This window comes from Orcinus orca, chromosome 9 (genome assembly GCF_937001465.1).
Source record: "Orcinus orca chromosome 9, mOrcOrc1.1, whole genome shotgun sequence".
NCBI lineage: Eukaryota > Metazoa > Chordata > Mammalia > Artiodactyla > Delphinidae > Orcinus > Orcinus orca.
In genome coordinates this window covers 75,297,269-75,320,659 of record NC_064567.1, presented here as the reverse complement: position 1 = coordinate 75,320,659, position 23,391 = coordinate 75,297,269, and the positions used below count along the sequence as shown (strand labels likewise).

General features: G+C 37.1%; 1 protein-coding gene across 2 annotated transcripts; it reads left to right on the top strand.

The window, feature by feature from the left end:
• The first annotated feature begins 371 nt into the window (after positions 1 to 371).
• On the top strand, positions 372 to 21,420 carry TRA2A (transformer 2 alpha homolog). Of its 2 annotated transcripts, none has more exons than XM_033440310.2 (8): positions 372 to 572; positions 10,947 to 11,080; positions 14,497 to 14,662; positions 16,157 to 16,345; positions 18,499 to 18,614; positions 19,689 to 19,835; positions 20,305 to 20,372; positions 20,540 to 21,420. In XM_033440310.2, the coding sequence occupies exons 1-8, from the start codon at positions 537 to 539 to the stop codon at positions 20,548 to 20,550; spliced, it is 867 nt and encodes a 288-aa protein (XP_033296201.1). In that variant the 5' UTR covers positions 372 to 536; the 3' UTR covers positions 20,551 to 21,420. The 2 variants fall into 2 exon arrangements, with proteins under 2 accessions (XP_033296201.1, XP_033296204.1); XM_033440313.2 differs by having other exon boundaries at positions 373 to 572; positions 19,710 to 19,835.
• Positions 21,421 to 23,391: the final 1,971 nt, after the last annotated feature.

The window sequence follows — 23,391 nt, the reverse complement described above, 5'->3', positions numbered from 1 at the left end:
ATTACATAGGGCAGAGAAAAGTAAGAGTGCGGAAAACATTCAAAATAAAAAGCCTACTAATTATGTAGACGATTCCAGTTTTTTCTGTTCCATCAGAATCCACTTGGAAAATATATAAAGGGACCAAGGTCAATAAAAGCTTATCTGGTGACTGAAAATCTTCAAAAGGACTGACGCGTCGGAAGGAGTCTGAAGTTCGGAGGTCTGGTGGGCACGCGACTCGAAGATGCGGAGGGTCAGAGCTCGAACTGCTCGCGTTGCTAGGCCGGGGCCACCACAAAACCTCGCTGGGGGCGGAGCCACTTGACATCACAGAGACGCTCCGCCTCCTTACGTCGCGCACTCGGGAGGCCAGAAGGTTTCTGGCGGCATCGGCGCCATTTTGCCGGAGCCTGTGACCGAGTGGGAGTGGAGTGGAGCGGCTGTTGTTGCCGACTCTTTCCTCCTCCCCACGGTCCAGTCAGCTGGTTGATTAGGCCATCGGCCCTCAAGCCGAGACCTGTCTCTTATTTAGTTCTGGGGAGTGCCTGGCCGACATGAGTGATGTAGAGGAGAACAACTTCGAGGGCAGAGTGAGTACAAAGCCGCGGGAGCCGTCTTCGGCGGCGGCCCGATGCTCGGGGTTTCTCTGGGACGAGCGCGGTCGGGCGGGGTTGCGGGGAGTTCTGCGGGGGCCCGCGGGGAGCAACCTCTGGAGCCATCGAGGTCGCTTCTTCACATCCCAAGATGGCTTCTGGGTTACACTCTTGCCCCAAACACCACGGATAACCTCCCCTTCCCCCTTTCTTTGGAGACTGATAGCTGGACCCCTGGGTCTGATTTCCCCCAGCGGTGCGCCCTGCCTTCTCCCCACCCCGAGGCTTCCTTATCTCTGTTCCGAGGTGTGGGTCCCGGTGGGGCGGGAGGAGACGGCAGGGAGTTCCCCCCGGCCGGATAGTGGTAGGTGCTTCCTGCGGTGGCGTTTCTGGCGACCCCGAGCATCGTAGAGGGTCTCGGGGTCGAAAGTGCGCGGGGCTGCTGTCCGGGCGGGGAGAAGCTGGCGTGGGACTAGCTGGGGCCTGTGTCTCCTTGGCTCTCTATTGCAGTGAGCGGCCGCGTCTCTGTTGGAACCGGCGGCGTTGCGTCTATAAAGGCGAAAGCCTTGAGGTTGAAGGTGGGACGAGCCTAATGAAGTGGTTAGTCAACGACCGCACCGACCCTTAAGCGTTCTTAAGACGAGAGCTGTGAGGGGAAAACTACGCGAGGAGCCCTTTTCCTTTAATGTCCCTTCTGCTTTCCTTTCACTTCAAAATGAATGTGGAAATGCTATAACGCCTTATTTTTCGAATTCCTTGATGTTGGGCTTTTTTTTTTCTTTCTCTTCTTTATATCTCACCTTTTAATGCTTTTCTTCCTATGACCTTTCACCTCAACACTGACCACTCCTTTACAGGTTTTTACGGTAAAAAAAAAAGAGAGAATCTTCTGTCTTAATCTTACATAACTGAACAAATTTCATGGCTCAGTATTTTTACAGTAGTTAATGCTATGCTATTCTCTTAACTCAAAACGTTACCTGAAAATTACAGGCCCTCTGTCTTCCATTTCTCTTTCCAACCCATCCCCCAGCAAAGAGGGCTCAAAGTTTTTCATTATTTTGGATGTGATGAATATAAACATCACAAAGATACGTTATCCTCAGCTTAAAGATACTAGAACGTTTAGCAATGATTGGGTTATATTTCCGATGTTACCCTCGTAGTGAAAATTGATGTGAGCTAGTGTAGAACCCTGAAAAGAAAACAGTCCCCAGACAGCATTTTCCGGCTCTCGTGTTGGCATTCTGGTCACTAGGGGAAACTCATAAAAAACACCTCAGGTGTATGCTGGATGGAATGAATTTTGTCTTTTTATAAGAAGTTCATAAGATAAGCATCTGGAACCAGACAGTTAAATCAGAAGGTCAATTTAGGGTTTTCTTTTTGAGGTTAGAGACAAAGAAAGCTATCTTTAATGCCTTTAAGATTGGATTTCTCTAATAAAATCTGGAGCGTTAGATATTAATGAATAGTTGAACCTGCTCATTTTTTAGGATGGGGTATTGATTGTCGCAACAAGTTTTTAAAATCATGTAATGGTATTTAGGTGGTCGATAGTCATAAGCTGCTTCTTGTTTTGAAAATGTTAGGTAGTTATGGGAAGAAATTTTGCTGTCTGTTAATCTTCAGTTAACTTCAGTACAGTTTTGGGCAGTTAATGTTTATTTTGGTTTGTGGTGAAGTGAAGAGGACTACTGTTTTGGACCTTGTTTTCTTTTAAGTTCTTATTTTTTTATGTAGTCATCAGGTTGAATTTGGCTAGTTCTAGGTAATTGTTACCTTACCCATCTGAGAAAGAAATAAATGTAAGATTCCCACCCAGTTTTAAGCTAAAATGCATGTAGGCATTAACAATTTATTTTAATAGAAAAAGGTTTTTACCTTTTCCTTTTAGAGTGTTTGAGGTCATAGAAAATATTTTTTCACATGTGATACCCAAATGTGTTTTAGTATTAATGAACTCCGATTGTATAATAAATACATTCACCTGTTACCTTTTATTTTTTTTGGTTGGTTGAGGTATTTGTCTTTATTCATAATTGGGTGAAGAATTAAAATGTCAGAAACTTTTCTGAGGGTGTATGCTTTGTCGTTGTTGTTCTCTTAAAGCAGTTTCATATTCACCAGTTCTTTTGGTTTTTAAACTATAGTGATCTTTTATCAACTAACCACAAACCAGCAATTAAAAAAGGTTTTATAGAATACAGTTGTTGTGTTATCTTTGTATCTAAATGTAGTAACCTTTTAGAGAGCCTCAGAAAAAGGATTTTCAAATGATGTTTCTGAGGTGTTTTAAGTAGTTATTATACTTCAAACTTTTTGACTAAAACAAATTAGAGAAAACATAGGTCAGTATTCAGATTTCATTTGCTTTATGTACAGAATAAACAACACATTTTAACGCCATCTTATTGAAAAGATATTTAAAATTAGAGGGTAAGTTCCTAGAGACTGCGGAACATATTAAAGAATCAGAACTCATACTAATAGTTACTACTTCTATAGCATTTTAGGATCTCCTCCCCTCCCCGCCATCTTTGACATATTTTCTCATATACTGCTCATAATCTTGCAAGGGCTGGAGAACTCTTAGCATTTTAAGAAATTAAAGACTTAGGCCCAGAAGACCATGCAGCCAGAAATACGAGATTTACAAGTCCCAGTCCATTGCTCATTGTATACTTAAACTATGCTGTGTATATATTTTGATTACTTTTTTTAAAAGAGCACACTGCACTTCAGTGTCTCAGAGCCATTAATGGAGTTTGCTGAAAACAATGACAGGAGCTTCATTTTCCATTATATATTAATATCTCTTGCATTTTCAAAGGACTGGAGTAAAAGAGCTTTAGGAAAGAAAATATAATTGGCTGGATTTTGTTATAAGTAACCCTAACAGTTAACCAACCAATTTCCCTTCTGCCTGGGGTGAAACTGTTGAGCATCCACTACCTTTTTAGTAAAGGCCAGGTGTTCTTGAGGGAAAGAGAGCTTGGAGTCTGATTTGAGATGACTGACAGCTCACATCTGGGTAAAAGTAAGTATATAATCAAGTGCTGTGTGATAGAATTAATAAGGAATTAAGAAAATAAAGCTGAGCAGTTCCGTGAGCTTAGAGGAAAGGGAAAGCTTTATCTAATATGTAAAACTTACGCTGGACATTATGGTAAGGGAAATACGAATATTGATTATAAGGATGAGACAAGGAAGAGGTTGCTGGACTAATGAGACATGATAGATTTGACTGTGTAGTCAGATAATGGAGGATTTTGAATTCTAGATTTAGAAATTTGGACTTAATCCAGTATGCAGTAAGGAGCCATCTATGGATTTTTAATTCTGGGAGTGGCAAAATGAAAGGAATTTTAGCAAAGAACGGAGACCAATATAGGAAGAGCAGCAGGGCACACTTGAAATATTTAAGGAAGGAGCTTATGAAAAATCTGATCTAAACTGGACAACAGTGGGATGTAAAGAATGAGCGAGACATTTTTAAGGGATCCAGGAGAATAGTGGTGCCGATAAAATATCAATAAGTAGGTCCATTAAAGCAGTTTGCTTGGGACATGTATATCAACTTAACAGAATTTTAAGCGGAAATGTCTTTTGGAGCTGGGAGTGATGTTGGCACTTGATCTATGACTTTGAATGTCATCTTCAGAAAAAGAATACATCTTCAACTAAAATTCAATCTCAAAAAATTTTAGTCTCCTTGATAGAAATTAAGGGGAACAGAAATTAAGACTTTCTTGTTATTTTACTTATTCCCCTCTACCTCTAATTTTTTTTTGAACGAAGCTTAGAAAAACGTTCAGTCCAATTTTTTTCTTTGACAGTGGCCCAGTGCTCTTAATAGAGGTTAAGGATTCTCTATCTTATAATTCCACAATTGTCTATGCTTTGTAGAATAGTTTAGAATAGTTGAAGAGGAAGGATACTACTTACTCTGGCGTCCGTTTTTCAGAGCTTATTCTGGCTTCTTGAGTAGCTGGAATATTTTAAAGAGACTCCTAGTGTTCCCTTCTTAATATATGAGATGATTACCTGGATGATAAAAGTGAAGAGCCAAACACAAATTCATCTGTGTCAGTTTGGAATTTAAATTTGTTTGTGTTAAGATATTTTGTTGAAGAATAGCAGAAATGGGGGAAGTTTTGCTTTTTTGGTGTTTTTTTGCTTCTTTGAACCCTGGTTTGTAATTATAATAAGGGTGATGACTATGCCATTAAAAACCCAGCTTGGTGACTGGTTCCTTTTAAAAAAAAAAAAACCCTCTCCTTTCTTTTTTTCTTTTCTTTCTTTTTTTTTTTTTTTTAAGAATACAAATAAGATTGAATCCCTGTTACAGATTAAGAATGTTAGCACTTTAGCTTAAAAAAAAAAAACAAAACTTGGTTCACCTTCTTAAGCAATTTATATATCTCATCAACCTGTTGCAAAAGGGTAAGGCTTCCTTTTAGTAGGAGTGGTATTAAACTTGGGGGATAGTCTTATGTGTCTTGGGTTTAATTTTTTTTCCCTAAAGTACTATGGTTTATCAAATTTTAATGCTTTTTTATTCCCCCATCCATTTAAGCAGAGAATTTGTGAAACTTAAGGTGACGTTTTAATACTCAAATTTTTGTATTTGAGGTTCTTTCACTGAAGGGTGCTAATTTGCTCAGTATAAGCAGAAGTTGGGATTTTTAAAAAGAGCAGTGCAACTAATCATACCCATGGTGCCTAACTAATTTTACAGATTTTTTGTAGATACTTTTTATGATTTGTACCATTCCTAAAACAAGTATAAAGAGTCTTGGGATCCGAAAGAATATCAAGAGATTTAAATATTTAAGAATGAGAGTCATTAAAAAAAGTACAGATAAACTTTGTTTATGGACTTAATTTTGTAAATGAACTGGGGTTACTTACTTATGGTATAGTGTGTAATGTAACAGGTGTGAAATAACCATGAGTAATCAGCATAATAGTTTTTTAGAACTTGTGAACAGTGCGAAAACCTCTTTGATAGCATCAGAGGGTGCTCAGGCATCAAGTAACTAACCCTGGGACCTTTATGAAAGGTATATATCCACAAGCTGACTGAATTAATACTGATTATTTGTACACATGTCATAACCAATTTAGTAGGACTGAGTGGAGGTGAGAAAATGGTAGCGATCAGATGGGGAAAAGAATCAGTAAACACTAAAAAAAGAAAAGTTGAGAAGAGAATAACAGAAGGAAGTGTTGTTTCCCCTCCCTCCTTTAAGTTACTGCTGTATGTAGTTCTGTATAATCCTTATTGTCTCATGATTTTCACCGAAGTGAGTGACTAGGCCTGACCAATCTGAGGTAGAAGAAAAGTTACGATTTTTTTCCTTGAAACTAAAGCCCTGTAGTCTTACTTATTCAAGATTTGTAAATACTCCATGACATTAGAAGATGAGAACATAAGTAGGAAATTCTGTAACAGGTTCTTAGTAGTCTGTTTTAATATAGTTAAACCACTTTAGCCTTTTTACACTTGTTTCTGTACCTTTGAAGTTGCCACTTACACACTAGCTTTTTGGACATTACAATTGATCATGGCATATAAGCCGGCCGGTTTATGAGCCACATTTAAAATTTGTACAGAAGGGAATTCTCTGACAGTCCAGTGGTTAGGACTCCGAGCTTTCACTGCCGAGGGCAAGGGTTTGATCCCTGGCCAGGAAATTAAGATCCCGCAAAGCCCTGTGGCACAGCCAAACTAAATAAATAAATAAAATTTGTACAGAAGATTTGTAGATTTTACAGGTAATTTCACAGTGTGACATGAGTTTAAATTTGATTACCTGTCAATTCCTTAATAATTTGTCTAACACATTGCCAAAATTATTCCAAACTTTAGAGAATATAAAGACATACAGGTTGGAATATGTGTGAGCCTTTGTAGGTACAAAGACCACTTTAATCTTACTTAGAATGCAGATACTGGCATGAGTTTAAAAAAGGGGAAATTATCATTTAAAAATAGCTAATGTTATGAGCAATCGGTATTTTCTTTTTAAGAAATTGCTCTAATACCAGTTATGGATTAAAAAGAGAGTGAAAGTATTTCTTTTACAAGCCTAAGGATGAATCTGTAAAAGAAGCAGTCTATCATACTGGAAGGAGGCAGAACTGCTATTTCTGTAGACTGAAATGAAAGAAGTGAGTAAACACAGGAGGTTTCCCTCAAATCCTAAAGAAGGAAATTCTTAGTACAATAAATATAAGTTATTTGGGTAATTTAAAATCCTCCCCACCCCCACATACAGTTTACCTAAATGCACTAGTATGTTTCTGTGGAATTCTGCAGTTTTACAAAGTAGTAGGGAAATATAATTTTGAGAATTTGTTTTAAAAGCTTATACTATATTCATATAGACTTGAATTTCTGTAAACTTGGCACTGTTACTTGGCGTTTGCCTTGGAATTTTGCCTTGCCATAATATTAGAATGGGTTACAGCATAGCATTTATATTGGTTTATTTTAATGGGCTTTAAGTATTAAGTATACATATGGTCAGAATTTTTTTTCCCATCTATAATATACTAGCTGTATTAAAAGACCCTGAAGTTATTGTTTGCTGTAGGAATCGTTCATGTTCGACATGAACATATTTAATAACCTTTTTCCTGGTTTAAAAAATAGTACATGATTATACTATTTTTATACATAGAAAGATAGTTCTTTTCTTGTATTGGATACACTATAGTAATTGTAGTTAGCGCCTTTTTATTTTTGGCTGTGTCCTTCAACTACCACCAGAGGCATCTTGTTAATAAAAAATAGTTCAAAAAACAGTTCAAAAAACAAACAGACAGGGGCTTCCCTGGTGGCGCAGTGGTTGAGAGTCCGCCTGCCGATGCAGGGGACACGGGTTCGTGCCCCGGTCTGGGAAGATCCCACGTGCCGCGGAGAGGCTGGGCCCGTGAGCCATGGCCGCTGAGCCCGTGCGTCCAGAGCCTGTGCTCCGCAACGGGAGAGGCCACAACAGTGAGAGGCCCGCGTACCGCGAAAAAAAAAAAAAAAAAAACGGACACTATTTAAGCAGGTTGTACTGTGAGAACTTTCTGCCTAGCTCCTCGTTTATAGTAGGTAAGGTAGACTGGAAGCCTCCTTAAGATATATTTCTGTTAAAATTCGTGGTATGATTTGGTTGAGTCATTAATCTGCCCATTTCAAGTAGGCACTATATTTTTAATGGTTGGTGGGTCTAGATGCAGGTTACTGAAGAATTTGCAGAACTTCTTGACTGGACAGCTTTAAGAGCAGGTTAAGTAGTCTCCAGTGAAACAGGACAGGTAACACCCCTTCTCAATATTTATTTTTCTCTTTGCAATTTCAGTTCCGTTTCCAAATTCTGAATAGTTGTATGAATTTCTTTGGAAAAAGTTGAAATTACCATTTCATAATGAAGACAAGTCAAAGGTAGAAAAGGATAATCCGGCATTTGTCCATAAAGGGCTTATGGTTGCCTGATTGCCAATGCACAGTTTGGTGAAAGTGGCATTTATTTGGTTGTCAGCCTTTGAGGAATGTTATTTTAAAATGGTGAATATGACTATGTGTGTTTGAAGACTAAACTGCTAGTTCTTTACAATGACAGGGCGTTTGTTTAGTATTATAGTAAAAATAATTATGAAGATTGAAAGTTTTTTATGCTTTACAGTTTATTCTTTTAAGTTTACTGACAGTTACTGATTTACTTTTTAGATAGATAAGTCTCCAAATTGCTTTTGGAAGTTAAAATTATTGACATCTTTATAAGTTAAAGGGAAGTTACTCTTTCTTAATCTTGAATGATTCCAGGGTAAAAAAATATGTAGTTTGAGGTTTCCCTGATATAAAAATTGAAGAGTAGGCAACAAAGGAGGTTACGTATATGTGACACCTTGGATAATAAAAAGCAAGCCTTCTTTTAAATTTGCTGATGTCTTTTGAAAAGATATTCTGTCATATCTTAATGCTTGTGTTAACAAACTAAAAGGAAAATAGCATATTTTCCAGTGGGTTGCTATACCAGAAATGGGATTTAAAATTTAAACTTTAAGTTGTTACAGAGTTACCTTGTTAACATTAATACCTAAAAAGTGGTTATTTTCAGCACTACTGAATAATTTTCAATTATTGTTTTTATGATGGAAGGCTTAAACCTAATATATAAAATTTTGATTTCTATCCTAAAAAAGGCTTTAGAGTGTTACAGAACTCAAAGCTTTCTATATGTATAACAAAGGCTGTGGTGATGTTTGTAGATTTATACCAGGGGATCTGTTTTATATGAGGGAAAGCCAAAAGGGAGAGGGGAATATATTTTTACCTAATGAATTATAGGTAATGAACTGGCCTGTGAGGCTTCAATTACAAGTGAATTAGCCATACTTTTGTTTTTGTTTTTGTTTTTAGTCCTGAATGTGCTGCTTTTACAGTTTCAGTGAATGAAAAAGCCTAAGTTGCTGTGCCTGCTCCAGGCATCTGTCCAGAAATTTAGCAAGTATCTGAGATGTGGTGAAAGACTTATTGTAGGTAAATAAATGGGAAAAGCTGATATTAAACAGAAAGGTAGCTATATATTTTGATTTTGTTTTCATCTGAAAAAAATAAATAGGCCTAGCAGCATTAGTACTGTCCTTGATGAGTAAGTCTTTTGATATTAAACCTGAAGGAAAACTTTAAGGAAGTTGTGTGATAGTCTTAATAAATAGCCTAAATGAAAATCGGTGCGAAATTGGGATTATTTTCACTAATAATCAAGGCTTAAGTGGACAGAGAAACCACACTGTCCATCCAACTTCAGTCATAAGTGCTTCATATGTCTATCAAATTTAAAAAAAAACACAGGCTTTTAATCAGTTTTTTATATCCAACTTCTTCAGAAGCCAGTCAATTTTCTGATAAAGGATATAGTTACTGAAGGGGGAGTATAAGTATGCATAGCTGCATAAAATATGCAAAAACTATGAACAAAAGAGGTAGGATAAACAATAAAGACCATGATACTAATTTTGTAATGTACATTATGTACTTCACTGGATAAAATAGAAGTTTTTAAATGGCTCAGTTGCAAAAATACATCTACTACTAGGAATTTACAAGCCAAAGGGGAAATTTTTAAAATTTCATACTTTCTTTTCCCCTTGGTTTTTTTCAGTATGCTTGTTTTATTTCAGGTTGTATCTTTCTGGTTAAGTCAGAGTGAGCAAAGATAGTGGTCAAACAAAATCAGGAGATGGTAGTGATTTTACTAATTTTTTTTACTTCTTTGAACCTCAACATGTGTCCTATAATGTGTGAGTTTAGATAGGTGTGTACAAATATTTCAGCCTGTGATGCTTTGCTTTAACTATATCTTGATACCTTAGCATGGCTTAGTGAAGGCTTATTTTAAGATCACTTGGAATCTTCAGGTTATAAATTAGTGAAAACTTAAGGCATAGGTGGGGGGTTACAGTTTTGTTAGAGTTATGCTTGAATTAAGTATTTATATTAAAATTGTTCACGTTTTAGGAACTAGGATGAAACATGAAAGGGGAGGAGGGTGAAGAGTATGGTAAAAACATTTAGAGAAATTCAGTAAATTCTCTTTAATTGTTAGAAACTAGACTTTTGAACAACTTTAAAGATTATAAAATTGTTTTTTTAATAAACTAGTTATTTGCACTTTACCTGCTGGCTTTTCCATTTGGTAGATAACATTCTGAACTCCAGCAGAGTTTTATAATCCCCACGTGCTTAAATATACTAAATGTTCTTTTTCCATTAAGGTTAATGTTCGTGAAGAAATTGAAGAGTTTTTTCCAAGAATGTGGAAGATAAATCAAGATAAAAGAAGGCTAATGAAAAGTATTAAAGATCAGAAAATTAAAATTGAATGGGGGAAAAAATTGAACAGAAGATTGGTCAGATAGAAGCACTTGAATATTTTTTTTTAAGGCTATTTTGAATTGTTTGAATTGGGGAAGAATACACGAAGTATGAAAAATGAAAAACTCAATGAAGAATGAAGAGAAGTAGAAAGCAAGAGTGAAGTAGAATTAAAAGAATCTGGAAGAATGAATGGGTCCTAGGTTAAGTAAATGTATGGTTTATGTTCCAGTGTCTGTATGATCAAGTTGTAGATGAATTTGCATGATTACTTAGTTAATAGAGAATTGGTGATCTGGTTCAAGTAGGGAATTATTGAGGACAGTTAGCAGTATTAACAATGGGTTATTAATGAGCTGAAATTTTTTCTGGAGGGTGTTGCCTAACCATTTGTTTTTCAGGAGCAATCAATATAAATAATTACGGTACTTTAAATGTTAGGTGTTAGGCATCTACGTGACCAGTGCCATTTGTAATACTGTCTTCTTTGTTAGGAGTCTCGCTCTCAGTCAAAATCTCCAACGGGAACTCCTGCTCGTGTAAAATCGGAGAGCAGGTCAGGATCTCGTAGTCCATCAAGAGTTTCCAAACACTCTGAATCCCATTCTCGATCAAGATCAAAATCCAGGTAAGTGTTTAAAATAATATGTAAGTATGTTTAAAATGCTTTTCTTGGATTTTTCAGGGCAAAGTGGTTTTTACCAAATCCCTCATTTTTGTTGCATTTTTTGTGGAAATTTCACTGAAGACTCAAAATCATGAAGTTGTCTTTTTTTTTAATCTGTGGTTTAGAAATGAATGATACATAATAGATACAAAGACTTAGATAAGGTAGAATTTTCCCTTCGTCCATTAATCTATCTGATGCTAGCTATTAATACAAATTAAATGTGTTGTTTGATTTAAATGTGCTTGGCATTTGAAGGTTAATGTTTGATATTATTTCAATAATATTTGCACAACAAAAAGGTAATTTTCTCCATTGGAGACTTGGCATGCAGTTTAGTGCAGAGATGGTTGATGTATGTATGTTGTACTGGTTATCAGAATGATTTCAGAAGATTTTTCAAGTTTCACCTTCCAGCTACATCCTTTACCTGAAGATTCTAACTAATTAGATCCAGCGTGGAACTCTGGTCAGATACAATTGGCAGGAAGTGGTCCTGGAGTGATTCAGAGCCCCAGCCACTACCACTTACACTGATTAAAACAAAGACTCTAGTGAGCCACTGCAAGGCTCACTGTATCAGATGTCCCAGGTGTACTGGTGTGTGGAAAAAACAGTTAAAAGCAACCTGGGACTTCCCTGGTGGCGCAGTGGTTAAGAACCTGCCTGCCAATGCAGGGGACATGGGTTCAAGCCCTGGTCCGGGAATATCCCACATGCTGCGGAGCAACTAAGCCTGTGCGCCACAACTACTGAGCCTGCACTCTAGAGCTCACAACCACAACTGCTGAAGCCGTGCCCCTAGAGCCCGTGCTCCACAACAAGAGAAGCCACCGCAATGAGAAGCCCGTGCACTTCAATGAAGAGTGGCCCCCGCTCGCCACAACTAGAGAAAGCCCGCGTACAGCAACGAAGACCCAACACAGCCAAATAAATAAATAAATAAAATTTAAAGTAAATAAATAAAAACAACCTGGACAGTCGATTTGATAAGTCATTGTAATTTCTTCTTTAAAGAGGTAATTTATGTCTTTGAATAGAGTGTGATTGCAAGGGGGCATGAGACAAAAGAATCAAAGGCGTACTTTTCGTGCAATCCACAGCTATGTCTTTTTCTCTGTTGTATCCAGGATCCAGCCTAGTGCTTGATTTGCTAACCACTCTACATAATTAATTGAATCCACATGTGCAGAATAGTGCTAGATAGAATTCAGGTGTAGAAACACAAGTGAGCACATTTTCGTTTTAGGACTTTTGTACTTGCTGCCCTTAGCCTAGAATTCTCTTCCGTCAAGATATTCTCATATCACTTGATGCAGTTCTCTGCTCTTGTATCACTGGAGAACATTAAATACCATGCACACTCTTTATTCCCTTATTCCTAATTTTTTTCGTAATATTTATCACTATCTGACTTAGAGAAAAGGTAAGCAGTCCTGAAAGATTTTAAATTAACATCACTTTTTGTTACTATAGTCCTCCCTCAGTATCTGTTGGGGAAGGATTGGTTCTTCTGCGGATACCAAATCCTCAGATGGTCAAGTCCCTTATATAAAATGGCATGGTACAGTCAGCCCTCCACACGAAGGACCAACTGCATTTAAATGTAACTATTGATATTTTATGTGACAACTTATTAATGTTTTTTATATTTTAAATTGAAGCTATAAATTGGTGCTAAGGAAAATAGGAAATGTCCTGTTTGGTATTTGTATAAAACACAAGTTATTTTCTTGTTTCTCCCCCACCCCGGCCAGTGATTAATTTCTTGCAGATAGTAGGCCATTCATATTATTTTCATTCCCACTCAAGATTGTTTGCCTCCTTTCAATAAAGCTGTACTCTAAGCTTCATACACAAGATTTGTCCCAGTCCTTTCGTCATCTTCATTTTCATTCCATCCTTTATAAGTATCCTAATTCCTAGCAGATTATACTCTTTTGCAATTCTCTAATCACATTTCCATGTTTTCTTGCTAAGGAACCTTTGTTCTTGGTATTCCTAGAACACTTTTCCCCTGTCTCCCTAGTAGAATCTTATTAAGTCTCCTAGCTTTATTGTTTAAACTTTCTGGCCCTTAGCATTTATATCATTTATTGAATACCTCATAGAAGTTATTTTGTATGACTTTCATGACTACTGGTCTGGGTGTTTAAGGATAGATCATATGAATAGTAATAAGAAATGGCATTTTCTTTGCATTAATAGGCAAAGAAAAAAGACTGTGAGCAATTGGAAATTATCAATAGGAGATGAACTAGGGAATCAGCAGTAGAGAGATTGGTGAGATGCTGTAGAAAGCTTGAAGAAATGAAGACCATTAGACATGAAGACTTAGTTTAGTGGGGATTTAGGTTGTGACGAGTTAATTTAGCAGATGCTAGATTGCAGCAGGCGAAGGAAAGACTGGGAAGGAAATGATACTTAACAATGGAGGGAATATAGGACTATTTTGAAAATGTGATAAGAGTCAAGCGATTTTATTGTGATGGTAATGGTAGTTGATGGTTTGTTTTGTCTTTTGTGTGTGGTGAAATACACAAAATTTATAGTCTTAACCATTTTTCCGTGTATGGTCACTGGTATTAAATGCATTCATATTGTTGTGCAACCATCCGTCTCCATAATTCTTTTTGTCTTGTAAAACTGAAACTCTACCCATTAAATAATGACTCTCATTCTCCCCCCAGCCGCTGACAACCACCATCTTATTTCTGTCTCTTATGATTTTGACTACTCTTAAGTACCTCATCTAAGTGGAATCACACAGTATTTGTCTTCTTATAACTGGCTTATTTCACTTCGCATAATGTCCTCAAGGTTTATCCATGTTGTAGAATATTAAAGAATTTTCTTGCTAGTGCCAGTTGATTTTTTTCTTTCTAAAGAAGGTGGAGCCTTAACATGTTTGTAAGGTAAGGTGGGAAGAGTGAATTTAGAAGGGATAGACTGGTAACAAGGAGGAGTTGTAGTGAGGAAGAATACTTTTTCCTCTGAAAGGGGAAACGAGCTGAGAATAAGCAGGGATATATATAGGTATAGGTCCTTGGCATTGTCAAAAGTTCAGAAAGCGAAAGTAAAACCAATGAATCATGAACATAATTAGTAAAAATTTACTGTACACATACCAAAAAGACACTTTGCAAACTGGGAGCACTCCAGCCAAACATGGAATGAGGCTCAGTGGTATGTTGTTACAAAGCAGCTTATATGGTGAGCAGGCAGTGTCTTCACAGTATTTGGTGATTAAGGTAAATTAACGACTGATCTGGTTTTGTCTGCTCAGGGAACCTTCATTTGGTGTCCATTTGCTTTTGATTTTAACAGCGTTAGGCATTTTGTTCCAGTATCTTTACCTAAATTTATTTCTCTCAAAGGTCGAGGTCAAGGAGGCATTCTCATAGACGTTACACTCGATCCAGATCCCATTCTCACTCTCATAGGAGACGATCTCGAAGTAGGTCCTATACACCAGAATACCGGCGTCGCAGGAGCCGAAGTCATTCTCCAATGTCTAACCGGAGAAGACATACAGGCAGCAGGGTATGTGTTTTTTAAAAGTTAATGAGGGACTTCCCTGGTGGTCCAGTGGTTAAGAATCTACCTTCCAATGCAGGGGATGCAGGTTCGATCCGTGGTCGGGGAGCTAAGATCCCACATGCTGCAGGGCAACTAGGCCTGTGCTGTAGAGCCTGCACGCCACAACAAAGATTCCGAGTGCTGCAACTAAGACCTGACGCAGCCAAATAAATAAATTTTAAAAAACAAAGTTAATGAAAGCTTATTTTGTCTTTCCTGTGTATTTAGTCATAGTATAACATCTTTTATGGGAGCTAGAGCACTGTTTAAAAGTGGTACTTCAGAAACATCCTTGGCTATATGAATATTGTTTATATGCATTCAAGTGTGTTTTCTTTTTTTGACTTTTGAGTTGTTAAAAGAAATGAAATCTGGGGACTTCCCTGGTGGCGCAGTGGTTAAGAATCTGCCTGCCAATGCAGGGGACATGGGTTTGAGCCCTGGTCCAGGAAGATCCCACGTGCCGCGGAGCAGCTAAGCCCTCGTGCCACAGCTCCTGAAGCCCGCGCGCCTAGAGCCCGTGTGCCTGGAGCCCGTGTGCTTAGAGCCCGTGCTCCACAACAAGAGAAGCCACCGCAGTGAGAAGCCCGTGCACCGCAATGAAGAGCAGCCCCTGCTCACTGCAACTAGAGAAAGCCCGTGTGCAGCAACGAAGACCCAACACAGCCAAAAATAAATTAATAAAATAAATAAATTTATTTTTATAAAAGAAAGAAATTGGGGAAGAAGCAATATGTTCCAATAATTGAGTTGAAAATACTGAGATTAAAAGTTTTACCATGGGAAGGGTAGCAAGGAAATAGCAAAAGCTCTGTAGTAATATTAATAGCTAACACTTATATTGAGCAATGTGCAAAGTTCCTCAATGAAGTAATACTTTTAATCTCTCTTTGAGTCAAGTTACCTTATTATTGATAAGGAAATTGAGTCTTAGATATGTGACATTGAGGTTTGTTTGTATTTAACCATGGTGGAGTCTGCTATTATTTAATGATGCTTTGAAATTTGCATGTTAATTTTTCAAATCTGGATTGTGGGAACCTTGAAAGATTATCCTTGCTAAAGAATGAAAATTGAGGAGGAGAATCTAATCAGCAATTGCAGATGAAGTCAACGTTGAGTACAAATCTATAAGGGATATAAAACATTTGAATAAACTAAAAATATGGCATTAAACTAAGGATGAATTCTTAGGATACGTTCTGAAAATTGCTGGGCTAGAAAGTTAGGGACATTTTTATTCAGGATGCAGCCTGGAGTATATTCTAAAGAAGGCTTGAGTGTACTATGAACTGTAAAATATAGCTCGCCTGTTTTTTTTTCTTTTAAATTCTTGTTTCCAAGTGACTTGAAACAATATAGTCTTTGTGTATTGGGTGAAGTGTTCTAAGCAAAGTATTTCTGTGTGTTTTTATTTTAATTTGGAGCTTAAAGTTAAGTAACATCTTTATTCAACAGGCAAATCCAGATCCCAACACGTGTCTAGGAGTGTTTGGCCTCAGTTTGTACACAACAGAGAGAGATCTTCGCGAAGTATTTTCTCGATATGGACCGTTGAGTGGTGTCAATGTGGTTTATGACCAGCGAACTGGACGATCACGAGGATTTGCTTTTGTTTATTTCGAGAGAATAGATGACTCAAAGGAGGTAATTTTGTTTTTGTAATTATTTGTCATTTTGAAAATTTTCTGATGTGCATTATTTAGTATTGAGTTACTGTTAAAAGCTGATTGATAAACTCCCAGTTCTATAAACATTATGTCCTCTTTCATTGTCTGACATGATTTAAACTCTACCTCTCAGTATTAGAATTGGAATGGCCAGTTTCACTTTCCAGCTAATACTCTCTGGTATAGGCATATCTTTATTGAAATCCGGCTTTGTAAAGTGAGGTTGTGTTTGAGTTAATGGAAAAGGTGAAGTATATATGTGTTCTCTTTTGAATAACCCTTATTCATGCTCCAGGCAAATGATTACATTGACCTTTTAAAAGAATTGTGTTTAGGGCTTCCCTGGTTGCACAGTGGTTAAGAATCCGCCTGCCAATGCAGGGGACACGGGTTCGAGCCCTGGTTCGGGAGGATCCCCCATGCCGCAGAGCAACTAAGCCCATGCACCACAGCTACTGAGCCTGCACTCTAGAGCCCATGAACCACAACTGCTGGGCGCGCATGTGACAGCTACTGAAGCCCGCGTGCCTACAGCTCGTGGTCCGCAACAAGAGAAGCCATCGCAGTGAGAAGGTTGCACACTACAACAAAGACCCAATGCAACCAAAAAAAAAGAAAAAAAAGAATTGTGTTTAGGTTTAATCTGTTTGATTTTTGTAAGTGTCTATAATTAGCTCCCTGTCTCTACAGAGCTTTATCTATTCTCTTAAGTTCATCTACCATTCTGTTCTATAAATGAAAATAATACATGGAAAGAATTGGTACTTTTTCATTTTTGTTTAGTGCCATTCTTAATTTGCCTGACAGAATGATCCTAATCAATGTCAGGGATTTGAAATAGTGCTATTCTAATGTTCTAGATAATGGATTATAGAGGAAGCAGTAGGCTTGCCTTCTCCATATTAAAAGTTCATAGTGACTGAATTAGAAAATTCCATTTTAAGGAATTTTTGAAGGTCATTTGTTAAAGAAATGGAAGGTACTGGCATTTCTTTTTTGTACCATTTTACACGTGACAGTAGTTGGCTATAGGTCATTATTGCTCTTTGCATCAACAATGTTTGATTGCGGTATAAGCAGTCGTAATAAAAGAGTATCTTTCAGAAACAATAAATGCTATTTTTATTTGGTGGTAGAGGCCAGGGATGATACTGAACATCCTACAGTGCACAGGATAGCCACCCGCAACACGGAATTAGCAGGCCCCAACTGTATCAATAGTGGTGTGGTTGAAAAACCCTGGATAATTCTAACAAAATAATGCTCTGAGTTGAAGGCATTTATGTTATAGACATTATGATAGACACAGTAATGGTTTTTTTACTGTTACATGTTTGTGATTGGTTTATTCCTGTTCTCAATTAAGGGATAAAGGTGTAAATTTAGAAATACCAGGATATCTCACCTGAAGTACGTAGTGCAAACAATATCATAATTAAACATTTTTTTAATATGAAACTTGTTTGTCCAGTCTTTTCACACACCTCCTCCTCTTAGGTTTATTTCTGGATAAGATAAAATTAAAATGGCAACTTTACTTAGTTCCTGAGAACTTCTTAAAATGTGTTAAAGTGGTTGGATTCATTTTTGCATTTATTGGTATTAGTACCAAAGGGCAAAGTGTTATGTAATGTGAGCACAGACATAAAGACAGCACTTGCTGGCGGATTAAGAAGTTCCTTTATATTTGGAGTTCACTAGGTGGCAGTCTGTTACTTAAGGAATGGCTCTACAAGTTTTCAAGGAATGGCTTGACAAGTTTAGACTTGTCCACTGAGTTGCAATTTCTGCTTTGAGTTGCTCAGACTGAAGCTAGTTAGTTACTGAAGCCTCAGAATTCTTCAGGCTTCCCTGGGTTGTGTGGTTCCTTCTTTATGGCTGTAGCTGCCCCTAGTCTTTCAGCAGAGGCCTGCTTAAGTGTCCATGTGTACGTTGAAAACTCAGTACTATTGACATGCATATAGCAGGGATTAATACATCAAATCCTAGCCCTTCTTACTTGAGAAAGAAGTGTTTAGAGAATTTTAATTTTTGAAATTTCAAATGAAAAATGTGTTAAATTTTTTGCAGTTTTGATAGTTTCTCCTTGGTGAATTATGCATGACTTTCTGTGCCTGTTCTCCTTTATAGGCTATGGAAAGGGCAAATGGAATGGAGCTGGATGGTAGAAGAATTCGTGTAGATTATTCTATCACCAAGAGAGCGCACACACCTACACCAGGCATATACATGGGCAGACCAACTCAGTAAGATTTCAAGTTTCCTAAGCTGAATTTTAGGAGCCAGAAATCCACCAGAAATGTGTGCAAAATTTTGATGAATCAAAAGATAAACTTCTTTTCTCTGTAACTTGAATTGAAAGTTATTTAATATGACTATATGTATTCTTTGAATTGTTTTATTTCTTTGATTTTTTATATGTATATTTGAGCATGGGGAGAAATTAAAACTATTGAAGTGCACTCCTGGCTATTTTCTTGTACTACAGAAATAGAAAAAATATTAAATACTAGAAAATTGTATGCTTTTAAATATTCTCTAAATGTATATGTGACCTTGGCCTCTGTGTATATGGAATGGTTTTACTGATATTAATGTTTGTTTTTTAAAAAGCCAGTTTTGCATTGTGTACAACATAAATAGGGACTTTTATAAAAGTTTTTTAATATAATATAACCAAAGGCAGTATTTCTTAAGAGTGAAAGAAGAAATATAGGCTTTCATTTAATGTGAAGCCTCTTGGGAAAATATAGGATTTGACAAGGAGAGCCTACAGAAAATAGTAGTAATAGTGAAAATAATGTCCCTATGATTAGGAGTTGGGAAAACAGGAAAAAGAGGGCTTAGAGTTTAAATTCACTGCCAGAGGTTTGAACACCAGACCTTGAAATTTTTTAGTGCTGGATGTCAGTTCTCTTTGGTGTTCAGGGTTGGTTACTTTTAAATTCTTGATATTTATTAACTGCTTTTGAACTAGTCATAGGACATACATCTTAGCATTTTGGTACTTTTTCACCTTATGGAAAAAAGCACGATGCTTTTTTCACCTTTCACAAAAGGTGTTGCTGATTTGGATAGTGCATTAATAGAAGAGCATTTTATAGTTTGGAGAGTTTTGTGAAATTATTCGTGGTTATTTATGTTATACATATGAAGCAAAAGCAGAATACCATGGGAGTCAGCAAAGTGAGACGTGGACGTAATTAGCATGAAAGGGTTATCTCTTCTCTCTCTCGTCTATCTCCCTTCCTTCTTCCATTTTATTTAAGCATCCATTTATATTAAATGATGACAGAAGGTGATCATTCACACTGATGTAGAGTTTTCACATTTTTCTGTAGCAGTGGTGGTGGAGGTGGTGGTGGTGGAGGTGGAGGTGGAGGAGGTGGCAGACGTCGAGATTCTTACTATGATAGAGGATATGATCGTGGGTATGACAGATACGAAGACTATGATTACCGGTACAGGTAATGTTTTAACTTACAATTTCTGTTCTAAGTTAGATGATAGTAGTAGTGTTTGGCACTTTTAATTTATGTTTAATGTGTATTAATAAAAATATTTAAAATATGGGGCTTCCCTGGCGGTCCAGAGGTTGAGGCTCCGTGCTTTCAGCACAGGGGACACAGGTTTGATCCCTGGTCGGGGAACTAAGATAAGATCCCACATGCTGCACAGCGTGGCCAAAAAAAAAAAAAAAATTAAATAGATTTTATATGATGCTTTCTTGAAAGTAGGAAAAATGATTTTTCTCAAGACCAAGAAAAGTGGTTAATTATCTGTATTGGCCAATACTGTTCTAGTATTGTTGGCACATGGAAAACTTAATAGCTTTCCTCTTAGGTCCATTATTATTTTGAATGATGGAATATTTGGTTTTATCTGCCTCGGTGTAGTGATTATATGATATGCTGATTAATCTTTTATTTCCTACAGAAGAAGATCGCCTTCTCCTTACTATAGTCGATACAGATCACGATCAAGATCTCGTTCCTACAGCCCAAGTACGTACACTTTTGCTTTTGTTGCATTACGAACCTCATTTCTAATTAATGGTTTATATTTTATAAAATTAAGGTATATAGTGACTGTTAATAGTTGGGAAAATATTAGGCAAGTCAAACTATAATTCTCATTTGATTAAAAAAAATTTTTTTTTACTCTTTTCCAGGACGCTATTGATAAACAGAGTGGTTGCAGTTGAGGACATCTTTTTCTTTCTTTTTTTTCCCTTTCTCTTTTTTTGTTTAATTCTGGATTTCCCCAAGCTTCTAATCCTTCCTACTCCTTAAAAAGAACCCTTACAAACATCTTTGGTTTATTTAGCATCTACACTTTGTCGATTGTATTGCTGTTTTCACCCCTTTTATTATATTCTTAAAGATGTAATTGTCATTTTGAGTAGTTAAGCATCTTGAGTAAAAAAGGAACCCCCAGTGTTATGCTTTTGTAAATGTTTTTTTGTTTGTTGCTTTTACAGAAAATTAACTCCTGCCTAATCGAATGAGGAAAGAAATGATCTTTTTAAAGCTTCTTTTGTGTTAGATATTGTATTAGACATGGTATTAGAGAGCTGCATTTACTACAAACTCCTTTTTTAACTTTCTTTTGGGAAAGTTAGTAACATAAAGTAGTTCGGTCATGTCAGGTTTGTCTGGGGTGGCATGGAGCAATCAAATAATTGAGTGTAGAAAGTTTGAAGCTATAGAAGGAAACACTTGGTCATTTCTTTTGAAGAACGGAATTTTTGAGCCCTAAAAAATATGTCGTTTTTTTAGAGATGGAAAGCTTGTGGACTCCTACAAAACATGTTGTATTTAAAATACATTTGTTAAAACTTAAAAACGTAAAGTTTGATTTTTGTGTTGGAATTTTTGAAGTTTAATCAGTGAAGGACAACCCTTATTATTTATTATTTAGAGCAGTTGTATGCTTTGCTGTTAGAAATTTTGGTATTGGGGAAATGGTTTAAGTAGGCTATTGTATAGAGTCCTTAGAAATAGTGAGGCGAAGGGTAGTCTCCTTTCAAATAAAAGTTAATTTCTTTGAAAATGGGACTGTCTCTTTATTGTGGTACAATGGGAAAATATAACTGGATTAATTTGGATTTCCTTTTTCCTAACATTTTTGCTTACGCATGAATGTATAATCTGTGTCTCTTCTTCAGTCTTGAAAAACCATTTTCTTTCCTCCCTTTTTTGGTCAACGAACTTGGAAATATTGAGAGTATTCTGAATCAAACACTATGCTGAAGGAAAGATAAATAATATGGTTCATTTCTTCAAGAAGCCCACATTCTAATAGGAAACAACACACTTAAATGACTGTAATGTAATGAAAGGAGAGGCTGTTAGGCTGAAGAGGTGGATGATTTTTCAGGTGACCTTTATAAAAAGGTAAAGGAGCATGAGCCTCCTTTGTTTTCTTCCTCAAAGCAATGAGAATAAAATTAGATAATTATGATCTATATAATAGATCAGTGGGATCTATGGAACTGAAGTACCTCAGACATCTTTATTAAAAAGCTAACTCTTCAGGGCTTCCCTGGTGGTGCAGTGGTTGAGAATCTGCCTGCTGATGTAGGGGACACGGGTTTGAGCCCTCGTCTGGGAGGATCCCACATGCCGCGGAGGAGCAACTAGGCCCGTGAGCCACAACTACTGAGCCTGCGCGTCTGGAGCCTGTGCTCTGCAACAAGAGAGGCCATGATAGTGAGAGGACCGCGCACCGAGATGAAGAGTGGCCCCTGCTTGCCACAACTAGAGAAAGCCCTCGCACAGAAATGAAGACCCAACACAGCAAAAATAAATAAATTAATTAATTAATAAAACTCCTACCCCCAACATCTTCTTTATTTAAAAAAAAAACCTAACTCTTCACAATGTGTTTAAAATTTTTTTTGCCAATAAGGGCTATCCAGAGAATGAAGCTGTCTCTTGTTGCTCCCTAGAGGGTTTTTGTTCTTAAAACCAGGTTATTTAAAGACTGGAAATCATTGCCCTAAAGAGAACATTAATTTGTTGACCATAGGAGTACTTTAAAGATTTAAGCTGTATATCATCAACAAAAGTAAAAACGTTGGCTACAATCTGGAGAATTAATAGCCATATAAAGAGACAGTGAACATAATTAAAGACAATATGTAGGGAATTCCAGTGGTTAGGACTCCACACTTTCAATGCCGAGGGCGCGGTTTCGATCCCTGGTCAGGGAAGTAAGATTCCGAAAGCCCTGCGGCACGGCCAAAAATTTAAAAAAACCATAAAATGTCGACGTTACATATGCATTAATGGAAAGAAAGCAGGGAAGGAGAAAAGGGGAGTAAGGGGGATAGGAGTTTTAAATAGGCCAGTCTTTGAAGGCCTCCCTAAGAAGGTGGAATTTCAGTAAAATTTTAAGGTGAGCAGGGAGGGAGCCTTGTAGATACGTGGGGGAAGCATGTATTAGGTATAGGGTACAGCATGCATAACTGCCTTAAGGCAGTTACATACCTGGAAGTGTTGGAGAAGAAAAGAGGTCAGAGGACAAAGATAATAACCGAGGGCTCGGCACTGCTGGGGAGAATGGGTAAGTAAAAATCCAAGACAATTTTTTCTTTTTTTTTGTATTGAAGTATAGTTGATTTATATATATCGTCTTAAGTTTCAGGTGTACAGCACAGTGACTGTTTTATATGTGTGTGTGTGTGTGTATAAAACATACTGTTTTTCAGATTCTTTTCACTTACAGGTTATTACGAAATATTGAGTATAGTTCCCTGTGCTATATAGGTTATCTATTTTATATACAGTAGTGTGTATATGTTCACCCCAACCTGCTAATTTATCCCTCCCCCCACCGCCCTTTCCCCTTTGGCAACCATAAGTTTGTTTTCGGTCTGTGAGTCTCTGTTTTGTAAATAAGTTTGTATCATTTTTTTAGATTCCACATATGAGTGATATTATATGATACTTGTCTGTCTTCGGTTTTGTATGGTAATCTGTAGGTCCATCCATGTTGCTGCAAATGGCATTATTTCATTCT

Excerpts from the sequence above, each read along its gene's own strand:
- TRA2A (XM_033440310.2), top strand. The coding sequence starts at position 537 with ATGAGTGATGTAGAGGAGAACAACTTCGAGGGCAGA. Across the intron at positions 11,081-14,496 it reads CGATCAAGATCAAAATCCAG|GTCGAGGTCAAGGAGGCATT; the intron begins GTAAGTGTTTAA and ends TTTCTCTCAAAG. Across the intron at positions 19,836-20,304 it reads GACTATGATTACCGGTACAG|AAGAAGATCGCCTTCTCCTT; the intron begins GTAATGTTTTAA and ends TATTTCCTACAG.